This window comes from Ictidomys tridecemlineatus, chromosome 4 (genome assembly GCF_052094955.1).
Source record: "Ictidomys tridecemlineatus isolate mIctTri1 chromosome 4, mIctTri1.hap1, whole genome shotgun sequence".
In the NCBI taxonomy this organism is placed as follows: domain Eukaryota; kingdom Metazoa; phylum Chordata; class Mammalia; order Rodentia; family Sciuridae; genus Ictidomys; species Ictidomys tridecemlineatus.
This window is the reverse complement of record NC_135480.1, coordinates 79,226,597-79,239,423: the sequence shown is the minus strand read 5'-3', so window position 1 is coordinate 79,239,423 and position 12,827 is coordinate 79,226,597. Positions and strand designations below refer to the sequence as shown.

The window sequence follows — 12,827 nt, the reverse complement described above, 5'->3', positions numbered from 1 at the left end:
TCATGAATAATTTTCTGCCTTGGAATGAAGCAAGCACAATACTGGGCTGAAAAGGATATTGACATGAAGGGCAGGAGACACCACGTGGAGTTCAGGAAATGGTGATAGGACGAAAATTCTTTCTAGAATCTAGTTAATTTCTTACAATTAATATAAGGAGTATTTTTAGACTTATTATTGTTTTCCTAAAGTTTTTTCAGATATACTTCTATGGATGAGATTGTTGCTATGGAGAAAAGCAAAGCTATTTGGGATGGGAAAGATGGCCAAGCAGGGGAAATGGAGTGTTTGATGTCAGTTGAATTTGATAAAATTCACTTTGATGGAGACACATTTTAGAAATAAATAAAAAAATGTTACATGGAGGTGACCTCAAATGATCCCCAGCAATACTATGGGATCTTGGCTTCATTTTCCTGTTTTCTCCCAGGAGAGGTGAGGAGGAGTTTTTTGTGAAGAAATAAGGCCATCTCGTCAAGGAAGATCCAGAGATGCCCAAGCACTAGTCACAAAACAAGGTCACTTTGAGCGCTATCAGATTTCAACTTGTTTCCTTGACTCAATTCTCAGTAAACCATGACTCCACAGCAGACAAGATTCAAGAAATAAAGGCCATAAATTTATGAGCAGCAACAGCCAAGAAGTCAGAAGCTTATTGTGTACTAAGAGCCAATGTGGCCTTTATGTACTATAACACAGAAAGACATTTCAATGAGAGCTGGGAATCATGGCACGCATATGTAATCCCAGCAACTCTGGAGGCTGAGGCAGGAAGATTGCAAGTTGGAGGCCAGCCTCCGCAACTTAAAAAGACCCTGTCTTGAAATAAAAAATTAAAAGAACTTGGAATGTAGATCAGTGGAAGAGTGTCTCTAGGATCAATTCCCAGTACCACAATGTATACATCAATCTATGTATGTATGTGTTTATATATGTGTGTGTGTGTGTGTGTGTGTGTGTGTGTGTGTGTGTGTGTTTTCAGTGAAAGCTGCAATTATGTGCTAGCACTCATCATAAGAAAAATAATTTTCACAGAATAGCCTTTGTCCTCTCAATATACTGGATGAGGCAAATAAAGATTGTAGGTGCTTGCTATCTATAAGTAAAAGCATTCCTCTACTCCCATTCAGATGAAAAGCGAAAGAAATGGGTGGTAGCATCTCCCATCAAACTGAGGTAAGTATGTAGGTAAGAAGGAATTGTGTAATAATGGTGTAATATTTGAATTTATAATTTGCCATCAGAATAAAGATTTGTGGACTGAACTGTAAACCAGATTGTGTGCACACTGGAGAGTATGTAAATCAAGGAGCTGTGGAGTCAAAACCATAGTCTCCTGAGAAGTGTGAAGCTATGTGATAAAAACCACAAAGGATTATGGGTTATTTTTGTTCCCTTCATTTTCTTTCCCTTTTAACACAGAGGAGGAACATGCTGTGCGTTGGGCTGTTTAAACACGGAACAGCTGAACTTTATTATGTTTCCTTTTAATTACAGCCTTCTTAACTCAGTTATAAGTAGGGCTTCTGTTTCTGGAAGCTGAAGTGAGCCTAACTCAGTAACAGTGTAAGCAGTGGTCTCTTTGGAGACACAAGAACGTGCCTGACAGATCGCTGGTGCAAGAGTCTAGGCTTGGGAACAAAATCTTGCTCACCAGTTTTGTGAATTCATATCATGATAGGAGGAAAAGAAATTCAGTTAAATTAGAATCAGGTAAGTTTGAAACTGTGAAAATGAGGGCACTATGCTCTCAGGGAAAAAAAAGCAAGCTGAAATACTGCTTCTGCTTACTTAATGAGAATTCATTGGAACATTGGTGAGCTGTAAGTACTAGATCAGGATGGTTTAGATTTTGTATCTCAGCCATCTGTACAGGTGTCTGAATATATTAAGTCTGTAATGGAAATAAATCTTGACTGTACCTGGAAGATTCCTAAGCCTATTTACCTGGACAAGACCTGAGCTTTAATCGGAGACCTCATTTCCGCTCCATGCTGGCGTTATATTCTTAGCATTCACCTATGATGCACTGCTAAATCTTAAACACTAAGGGGCATTGCTCCCTCTCTGTCCCCCTATCTTAATTTGGTCAAAAAAGATATTTTGATAAGGAGTAAGGGAAGAAAGATGAGGAAGAAAGATGAGAATTTCCATGGCCAAAGATAAATAAGCAAGGAATCTTGAAAGCAAGACAGGAACATCTGAATATGATAAAGAAAACAATAGGTGTTTAGAGAAGGGGAAAGATGTTGTCAGCAGACTGGAAAAAAAAAAACTCTGACAGATTAAAAAGATTTTCAAAAGGGGATTTGTGGAGGGGTGACCATAGCAGTACTGAAAGCAACCAGCACCTGGGGAAAGGATTTTATTTCTATGGTGAAATTAAGGGTTGGCGTTTCATGATGTTGTTGGCTGGATGTGAGGATGGAAATAAAATTATGTTCTGTTTGGGCATCTGGCCCAGTAAGTTCAATTTGTAAAAGAAAGCTTGGCTAAGATGTTACCAGATTTACAGAAATCTCTGTGATGGAGGTATCCAGACCAGAGGGTCAACTCTGAAAGTCTTCATTAAGCCAACTACTGGGTGCTCTGAAATGAAGGATATTCTATAGGAAGAAAGAGTACAGCATTGAATAAAAAACAAACATGCAAAAGAATGCCATGTTCTGGATAATTGTTCCTGGATTTATAGTTGGACAGTCCAAAAGGACTCTTGCATGATGGCTCTTTTCTATAAACTACCCATCTTTTCTTAGATCTGTGATGTTCCCATTTTGCTAAAAGATGCTGAGGTTGCTATGGCTGGGAATACAGTGAAAAGTCACATTAAGTCTGAATAAGTCTCAAAACCATTAAACAGGGTTAATATATTGGCTGCCTGGGGCATCTCCACCAGTCACTTTAGGTTTGTAATGGAAACAGCAGGGCACATAGCAACAGAAGCTTTGGCAGAAGGAAGGAATGAGGAGACATGAGCGTGGATGTTAAGGGTTAAGAATGGAGATGGGATAAATGCAAATAAAAACGTAGGACAGGACTAGTATCTGGAATGAAAAACTTTCAAGTAAGGTTACATGCAGTACTACTAGGCATGCTTCCCTACACACGAACACACACATAGGAATGCTGAAGAACTGCAAACCTGATCTGGATAATCAGGTCGTTGGTCAGAGTAAGCATCAGAGAAAGTGTCTTGTAAGATTTCTAAATTTGAGAACAAGCAATGGTGTCATAGTTTGCATGGGTGGGATGGGATGGGTCAGGATCTTGCATGCATGGAAAGAGTAGAGAGGACATCCTTAGATAGTAGAGGTGCTTGCAAACCCAGGTGTGAAGGAGAGAGAGAAATCAGTGGCTGATGAGAGAGGGCAAATCATTCCACATTAAGCATTCTCTTGCCTGTTTGGTTTCTACTGCATTTTTCTTTCAGCTGCTTAAAGAAATCAGTATTGCACATGCTCCTGAAGACCCAGTAGCAGGCATACATGCTGAAACTGAAAATGCATTTTCTGTGACTCTGACTGGCAGTAGTAGTGCGAGTATCACCAATACTGCACCAACAACAGACAGCTAGATGCTGATAGGTGCAACACTTTGTTGCACCTGAAAAGAAAGAATTGCATCAGATAATATCTTTATGAGCTGAAAATTACTGAGAAGATAAAGTAGTGGAGGCATCTTTCGTGGATCAGAAGTGGATGCATTTCAAATGGAGATGAGAAGGAATTAAAAGCTTGGTATGAGGATGGTCATGTGCAGAGCTGCTGTGATTAACACTAATTAAGTAAAACAAAGGTGTTCTACTGTCATTTCATAAAATGAAATGTGTAGAAAACAAGCTTTTTCTTTTTGGGAGTTCAGAGGACTCTCTGCTGAGGCTCGACTGGGGGCCATGAAGCATTCTTTCTCTGTGCCTCATTAAAACAGATGTGGAACATCCTAAATGCTTTCCCCAGACCAAGCTATCCTGGAGGAGAAGCAGATTCCTGCCCATCCTGTCCAGGCAGTGACATGTGGAAGGAAATGATTCCCCCAGACCAGCTTTCTCCTGGATTCTCTGCCTCCCACAGAGAAGCGTGGGAAGTCAGCTTCAGCCCAACACAGTGTCAGGTCTGTGCCTGCACACACTCTCCCTGCTCTCTTCTTAGCAACAGCCTATTTTGTTTCCTAGTCCTGGGCACTCATTTCCTCTCCAGTGCCTCTCTCCCTGCCGGTTTTGTGGAGGGCTGCAGTGCTGTTTGCCCTTTCCTTTTGCAGCCTGGCATGCTTGCTTGCTTTCTTTCAAGGAATTTAAAGGTTGGCTCCCAAGGTCTATCCTGCATGCTTCCATCTGCTTTCTCTATTCAGCTTGCGCAGGAGGCTTACTGGCTATATATCTAGGTTCCATTTCCTGCCCATCCTTTTATGGACAGCTGCCAGGGGACTCTCCTGATGGGGCTTTTTGGTCTATGAATGGCACTACTGCTGCAAAACAGAGGGGCTGGAATACATTTATTTTTCAATTGGAAAAGGCCCAGTTAAATAAACCAACCTACCAAAAGATAAAAACAAAACAACAAAGAGCCCACATACCTCAAAATAAAAGGAAAAAAAAAAAGTCCAAACTAACCCCCCCACCCAAAAAACCCAAACCCCATCAAACCTCAAACAAAGGAGTCATTGGATACTAGTAATGCAATAGCTGTTAGAGGCATGTATGAAGTCTGTGGGCTGCACTTCAGCCTGTCACAGGCAGTTATGAAAGATGTAATTCAATTTGCTTCAAAAAAAACAAAAACCATAAAAGGCAGATTGGATAGCTGTATTTTAGCAAATGTGTTTGCACTAAGGGTACCTTCTGTTGAACAGTTCTGCCCACAAGCTGTCTGTAGAATATAGAACATCTCTCGAGCATGCTTGCCACCTTGAAGCAGGGCAGTCGGGAGCAGAAAAAAAAAGAACAGAATGCAGAAAAAAAGGTGAAGAAAAAGAGAGAAATGAAGGACAGCAAGTCTAGTACCATCAATACATTTAGAAATGAGATTAGCCAAGTGTGACAATAGAATTTAAATGACACACAGAAAGACATTAAGATTGCAGTAAATAACAAACTATGGAAAATCCAGCCAGAGAGCACTTTCTGTTCAGCTGAGCTACAGAGTTGGAACGAAAGCACAGGTCGATTATTCATTTTACTGGCTCTTTTGCATTCCAGCACTATGGATCTTTTAATCTCAGCACTAATTATTAGTTTTTTTCTTTTCTTTTGATTTTTTTGTTAGTTTTTCTTTTTCTTTTTCTTTTTTTTTTTTTTTCTTTTTTGGCTAGTTGTTCCAAACAGTTAATTACATTGCCTGATAGTGTTCTGGAGGACTTGAACTTACCAACTATGTCAAACCACAGAGGGGTGTTGGCTGGTTGTACAGACACCACCCCCACAATCTCGGTTACTCTATCACTTTCCATGACTGTGAAGTTATAAAATGGCTCGTCGAAGGTCAGTGGTATAGGTGAAGGGGGTGGTTTCTTAATCCATTCAATGTGCAGGCGGGCAGTGGAGGATTTCTGTGGGCGGCCATTGTCCACGGCCTTGATCTACTCACACACAGAGAGAACACAGAACAATGTCTTAGAACTCTGATCTTCTGGAAATTAAACTCTGTCACTCACATGGTGTTGGGCCAAGAGTTTATCTTCAGCAGAGTGTCAGCAAGAGGAAGAGAAGAGTGGAGACTTGGGGAGAGTGGACTCTGGAATGGGGGGAGAAACTACCTCACTCCATATTTGCAAGGGCTGATCTGAACAACCACCAGCTTTACCGATATAAAAACCTTGAAAATCAGATGTTGCACTTATACTTTATAGTGCTTTATGGGCATGGATGATAGTTTATATAAATAGGAATAGCTAATTTGATTCCTTATAGCATGAGCCTGAACCTTTCCTCTGGTGGTGAGACGAAAGGGAAATAAGGTGCATTGTGAATCCCTGTGGGTGGAAAGGTGTGTGTGCACATGGTTGTGTTTTGCAGCTCTTTCCTTCTGCTGCATTCTGGAGATGCTCTCCACTTATAGAGGCCTGGAAGGGCGAGTGAGATAGGCATGGGGAAGGCACAGACTCAGATGAATTGCCCTTAAGGCCCTTCAGTTATGTCAACTGTGAGAAAGAAAGGGAGAGTTCTCAGTGGCATTGTGGGCTCCTGGAGGCAGCATGGTGGGAGGATGGAGTTGGTGACTCCTCTGTGGTCCTAAACTGGCTCACATAAGGGCTATGGGGTGCACGACTTCATCCAGCAACATGAGACTGCTATAGTATCCTGGACCCAACGGGAAGGTCAAAAAGTTCAAGGTGCAGAACACATTGACAAAAAGGCAAGCCAAAACAAAACAAAATAAAATTTAAAAAGGAATTTTTAAATATTGTGTTTTAAAATAACATTGATGGGTACAGAACCAGTAGTGATAGCCTTTGAAAATAGCAACAATGCATAGCACTTTTCTGATATGTGTTAATGGATGACTGCTTTGCCCAGAAAATCCCCGTGGGAAGGAGAAAGCTTAAAGATATATGACTGGGGCCAAGTTCCCTAAGGAGTCAAGCAGGGATTTAAGTCCAAATGGTTTTGAAGAAAGTGCTTTCAGGAGAAAGGACAAAAAATCAGGACAGGCACTAAGCAAGGATGTGGACCTAGCTTAGAAACTGAGGAGTCATGCTTTCTTCAGCAATGATGAGGGGGTCAGTAGGGCTCTGAATTTGCAAGAGGTTAATCCACCTCAAGGTAAAGGGACTGAACTTTTGCATTTTGGGTTCCATTAAGATACTGGCTGTAGACTGCTAGGGTGGGGGGTGGAAGTGTGGAATCTCTTGGGTCAAGGATCAGCCAAAAATTATATTCTGGATGAGGGGGCAGCTGTGAGCCCTTGGCAGGCAACACTCACAGCAGGTTGGGGATAGATGAACCAGTGTGTTAGAAGAGATCTGGGCAGGGCACCAATAGTGTCCATTATAATCCATCCGATCCGCAATGATTTCCCAGCCACAAGTGTCATACAGCTGTAATAAATATGTACCACATCAAAGCTTCCAACAGTTAGAAACAGGATGGCACTTTCTTATCTTGTCTCTGCCCACTGTTCTAGACATGTACTGAGCAGGGGATGGAACCTAGTTCCAGAACATAGATGTGAAAAGAAAAATCAAGGGACTTTTAATATAATAAAGACTGTCTACAGCAGAGAAGGCAGAGAACAACGAAAAGGATGCTGGAGGATGCTGACTCTTGACATTTTGGGGGCCTTGAAATGGTCCATTACTTATAAGAATGACCAGTACCCTATGCCCAAAGCACAGGCATTCCATGTCTAACGTGGTTGGGGTAGGAACAGCACATGGATACATTAGCTATGAGAGTTTAAGTTTCTACTTGAGATGGTGTTAGGTTTGTGTTTATTTTTAACTTTCTAACTTACCAAAACATTTAGTCACTGTTTTCTTGCTTTTTACAGAATAAACATCGTTGTGGTTTGTGTCTCACAATTTATACAGCTAAATTCAGATTCTATCACATTGTCAACAATTACAAAATTTGTTTTCTTTGGAAAGTCTTGGGGATACATTGACTGATATGTTGAATATTAGGGAGAAATATATCACTCTGTTATTCCCCTACTCTCGGTTTCTGTCTATGGTCAGTGCCTTGAAAATGACTTAGGACACAGGAAGTGTGGTTGAGCATGTAGGCTCCAGAAGACTGTGGGAGTGGGAGAGATTGGCTTATGGGACACAACAAAAGGGAACTGTTTCATTATTTAAGAATTTCACCAAAATAGCCAAGAGGTCTTACCTATGCTTGCCTCCCAGAAAGAAGTCTTCCATATCTGATTGGTTGCACTTTTTGCTCTAAAGATATATTACTCAAAGAAATAAACACAAATAAGAAAGTAACACCCTCTCCCATCAATATTGCTGGAATTCAGAAGATCTTACCGTTAGGATATCATAACTCCCTGCTGTAAATTGCTTTCTGGAGGATACCATGCCAGTTTTAGGGTCAATGAAGAACTTTCCATCATCATTTCCATCCACAATACTGTACGAGATTTCTGCATTGGGTCCCTCATCTCTATCATAGGCAAAAGCCCTGTAGATGGGTTCTCCTCTTTTCTTTCGGTCACGTTCTGGCAGTTTGATCTGGTAAACCTTCTCAGGGAACTGGGGCTTGTTGTCATTTTCATCCAGAACCTGAACCACCACCCAAATGGTTGATTGTTTTGGAGAAGAACCACCATCTGTCACAGTTACCTGAGTTTGGAAAGAGAAAGCATGATGCAGTTAGAAAGAATGAAAGTCATACTCAGTACTTCTTCCCTTGCCCACCCCACAAAGACTCATTTTGTACACTAGAGCATCTGAAACTTTCTTACGACTGGTTCATACATGTGTATGACCCTCTCATAGTTGGCCCCTAAAAGGGAAGAATGCCCCAAGACCAGAAATGGAAGTCATGCAGAAAGGGTAGGAAGCAGTAGGGCTAATAGTCCCTGTTGTTATATAAAATTACCTTTGCCTAGTGGTCTTTAAAAGTAGAAATGCATTTCTCACAGTTCTGGAGTCTAGGAAGTCCAAGGTCAAGGCATCAGTGGAGTTGGAGAAGGGCATAATCCCCATAGACAGCACCTTCTAACTGTGTTCTCATGTGGTAGAAGGGTCTATCTAGCTCTCTGAGGTCTTTCTTTCATTAGGGCACTCACTAATCTCATTTATGAGGGCAATCCTTCATAACCTAATCACTTCCCAAAGATACCCATCTTCTGACATAAATGCTCTGGAGATTAGGTTTCAACCTGTGAATGGGGTCAATGCACAAATATTTTAGTGAATATCAACCCATAAAGTGGTTTCATTGTGGTGTGAAGTGGAGAGAAAGAAGAAATAGGAAGGACATTATAACATATGCTAGGTTCTTTGGTTGTAGCGAATCTAGAATACATGTCTCAAACAGACATAAAATAATAAAATATAACCCTTATTAAATGTTGACCTATGGATGTTTCTTCCCCGCGGAAAATGCTATTGCTACGAAATTCTTTTAGAACTCATTTTCTTCTCTTATTTATATCTAGTTATGAGCTCAACTGCATCTCCTCAAAATGCATATGTTGAAGGTCTAATGCCCTACATCACTGCTTGAGATAGGGCCTTTAAGGAAGTGAGTTAGATTAAATGAGGTTATAAGGGTAGAGCTCTTGTAGGAGACACCAGGCAGCCTCATCGTTCTTGGCCATGAGCCAACAGCAAGAAGGTGGCTGTCTACAAATCAGGAAGAGATCCCTTACCAGAGATTAAACCCTGCCTGAACTTTGACCTTGGACTTGCCAGACTTCGTGTGGTAGGAATCATATCCCCAGTGTAATAGTATTGATAAGTGGGGCCTTTAGGTTATGATTAGGTCATAAGGACTTCATGAATGGAATTAGAGTCCTTATGAAAGGCAAATGAGACTTGTTTGTCCCATCCTGTCATATGAAGAAGTTGCCAGAGGTACCATCTCTAAAAACAGGCCCCTCACCTGACACTGAATGTGCTGATGGCCTGATATTGGACTTCTTAGCCTCAAGAACTTTGAGCAATAAGTACCTCCCATAAATTACCCAGTCGAGGTTTTTGTTTGTTTGTTTGTTTGTTTGTTTTTAAAGTAGCCTGAATAGAATTAAACACTCCAGAATGGTGAGAAATAGATTTCTCTGTTTAAACCACCTAGCTTCTAGTATTTTGTTACAGCAATGTGAGCAGACATCTTTGTGTAAAATTTGTGATTTTTTTAGAAACATTGTTATGAAACAAAAGGAAAACTGTGATGTACACATTGCAATTAAGATGGCTGATTTTAAGTACATTTGACAGTTAAAATACTTTTTGCCAGTCACAAAGTATTCCTTTTTTCTTCTCTAGGAAACAAGAGGGAGGTGGAAGTGCACTCCCATGTCTCTAAGATGCTATCCTATGTGTCCATGAAAATTGAGGGGAAAGAAACTAATGAAGAGTACATAAGTGACCTAATGGAAGATATAAAAATTCTTTGAGTCTTTGGTGAATAATTTTCTTGTTGGTCATAGTGATAAAAATGACTAAAATATGAACACCTAATGTTTGATTGGTAAGACACAATTTTTAAAGTACTCTTTCTTCCATCACCTCACTCACGTTCCAAAATGTGCTCTTCTGTAAGTTGGAGAGGTTTATTTATTCCCATTTTACAGATGACAAAACAGAGGCTTACAGACCTAATTACAGTGCTAATGTTGAGGTGTTAAAATTTTGGTATTTCATTGTTTACACACAAAAACTGAGAAGCAACTATATTGAATCATTACCTTGAATAAGACAGTTTATTATTTCAAAATATGTATTTGGAGACTAAAAGGAATGTAAAGATGTGCTCAGTATCAACAGAAGAAGAACAACAATGAATCAGTATGCCTGATCAGCCATTTTTGAGTCAAACAATCTGACTGCAAGAACTGAAAATAAGGCCAAAAAAGGGAGAAGACAAATTAAAAGCTTTTTTTTCCCCCCCAAATGGAATCACAATCTCTTTTGTTTTCTCTTACAAGCTGTCAGGAAGGATAGCTTTAGTAGATGTAGGATAAGTTTTCATAGAAGTTCCTGCTTTCTTTGAAAAATCAATCAAGTTTCCTTCCAAGGTTATTTTCCCACTTGGTTTGTTGTGTTTCACAAAAGAACCACTCAGGGCCAATATGTGCCAGGGCTGGATATGGACTTTTGAGCTTTTTCCTAGATAGGCATAGATCTAAAGAGGCACGTTCGGCTGTTGCTGAACACAAACGTTATCCTCCCGGGTGAGCTATGTTGACCAAAATACATTGATTCTTAGCTGCTTAACCACTCTGCCTCTCCTTACTTCTAGACCAGCCCCTTTCCAAGTTCAGACAACTGACACTGTCTTCAACAGGCACAAACACTTTGCCTTCTCCTCAATGACTGTCCATAAATGCCCTGCCCTGGACTCCGAGGCCTGGTAGCTGCTGAGCAAAGAGCTATCCTGCCTATCGGAGTATCCTGCTGCTTACAAAAATGCTCTTTGGAGCAGACCTGGTTTCCAAGCCCAAGTCTTGCAGTCTCTGCCCATGTCCATGTGCCAAGGGGAGTGAGTCACCTATGTCACCGCCTCACCACAAGCACCCAATTCCCTGGCTTCCCCAGGCCACAGTGGCACCCCTCAGGGACCCAAGCACTCTCCTCTGGAATGCCATCCCTGTCATTCACTCATCCTTTAAGTCCAGCTGACATGCCACTTTCTCAGGATTGCTACCTCAGAGACAGAGTGACATTGTACTCTTAAATACTATTCTTCTGTAGTGCTTATTATTGTGAAAATAATTAGGACTCCATGTAAGGAGATAGGTTTCTCAAAGGCAAAGGCCAACTCTGCTTGTTTCTTCATTGCCCTCCTCCTGTGTCCAGACAACATGCTCTATAAATGCTTGTTTAATGAATTGAACTGTAATTCAGGTCCTACGTGGACAATTTCTTTAGACAAAGCAGTTTCACCTTGTAAAACCTTGTGAGATCATTCAAGGCCCTTCATAACATAGCACTGAAAGCCTTTCCAATCTTTTGGTCATATACTTCTCTGTCTCCTTACTCATGGCTTTAACTATATTTTGATATAGTTAAATATATTTTGATAACTCTCCATTTTGCATCATCTCTTGTCCATGCTTTTTGAAACATCATGTTTAAATCCTTACTGGGATCCTCTTTATGAACTTCTACGGTACACCTGAACTCCCTTAACTCTCCAGAGGATACAATGTGAAATCATTACCCTCAGACTTCCTCCTCTTTTATTCATGGTCTCATTGGATGACACTCACACCTTCTCACAAATTGGTGCCCACCAGAGTCCTGGGTGTGCACTAATTGTTGAACTAGCCACATTTAGTCAAACTTGGAGGCCATCAAGTATCTTATGTGCATCATCCCTCATGCCAATCTCTCAGGCCACACTGTCCTAGGATGGGCTTATTCTCATCTTAGTTGGCCAGCTGTCACCTGTTGGTCTCCCTGCCCCTAGGTTTTATCTTTGTTGTAAAACATTATTTCTTCTTCAGAAATTTGATTATGCCACTGACCTAAAAACACTCCTCAAGAGCTCCTTGAAGATGATTCTATGGATGCCTTTGATAATCATCATTCCCTCTCTGACCCTTTCCCACCTGTGTTCAGCTACCTGGTGAGCTTGGGTAGTCTCTGCATGCTAGGTTCTACACCTCCATGCCATTGAGCAGCTGTTTGTCTCCATGGGATGTCTTGTCTTGGAAATACACTTGACTCATTTCAGAAGCTTCAGTGCAAACACTTCTGGGAAGCTATTCCCTCCCTCTTGTGGACTGAAGGCGCTGTCCTCCTGATGTTCCTTCTCACTGAATGTGTGGTTCTAAGACACTGATTATCATCTTGCATCTTAAATGTCTATTTGCTCATTGACCTCCATTCAGTCCTTTCAGACTGTAAGCAACCTGAGGTCAGGGACTGTGTCTTAGTCATTGTTATGTTCTGGCACCTGGTAACCTCTAAATGCCAAGTGAATGCTATTAAATGAAATCGAGAATTGATGTACATAAAACTTATCACTATGATAATAAAGGGAATGAATGCAGACACTGAAGGGTCTCTGTGAGAACTAAGCAAATCTCCCAAGTGCTTCTTCCTATATGAGTCTATGAATGATGATGGAGAAAGCTGTGGTTTTAACCATGCACTTGGTTTTATACCCACTTCATACCACTGAGAGCAATACCAAGCCCAAGCTCATGCAAAACGAT

The 12,827-nt window shown here is 40.9% G+C and overlaps 1 protein-coding gene across 4 annotated transcripts in view; it reads right to left on the bottom strand.

The window, feature by feature from the left end:
- Fat3 (FAT atypical cadherin 3) overlaps positions 1-12,827 on the bottom strand; it is a 600,104-nt gene that overhangs the window by 116,593 nt on the left and 470,684 nt on the right. For all 4 annotated transcript variants that reach the window (XM_078046859.1, XM_021734487.3, XM_040285086.2 and 1 more), the window contains 3 exons: positions 7,966-8,280; positions 5,364-5,574; positions 4,835-4,903 (listed from right to left, as the gene is read on the bottom strand). In XM_078046859.1, coding sequence (XP_077902985.1) covers positions 4,835-4,903; positions 5,364-5,574; positions 7,966-8,280 — 595 coding nt within the window. The remainder of the gene's footprint in view (positions 1-4,834; positions 4,904-5,363; positions 5,575-7,965; positions 8,281-12,827) is intronic.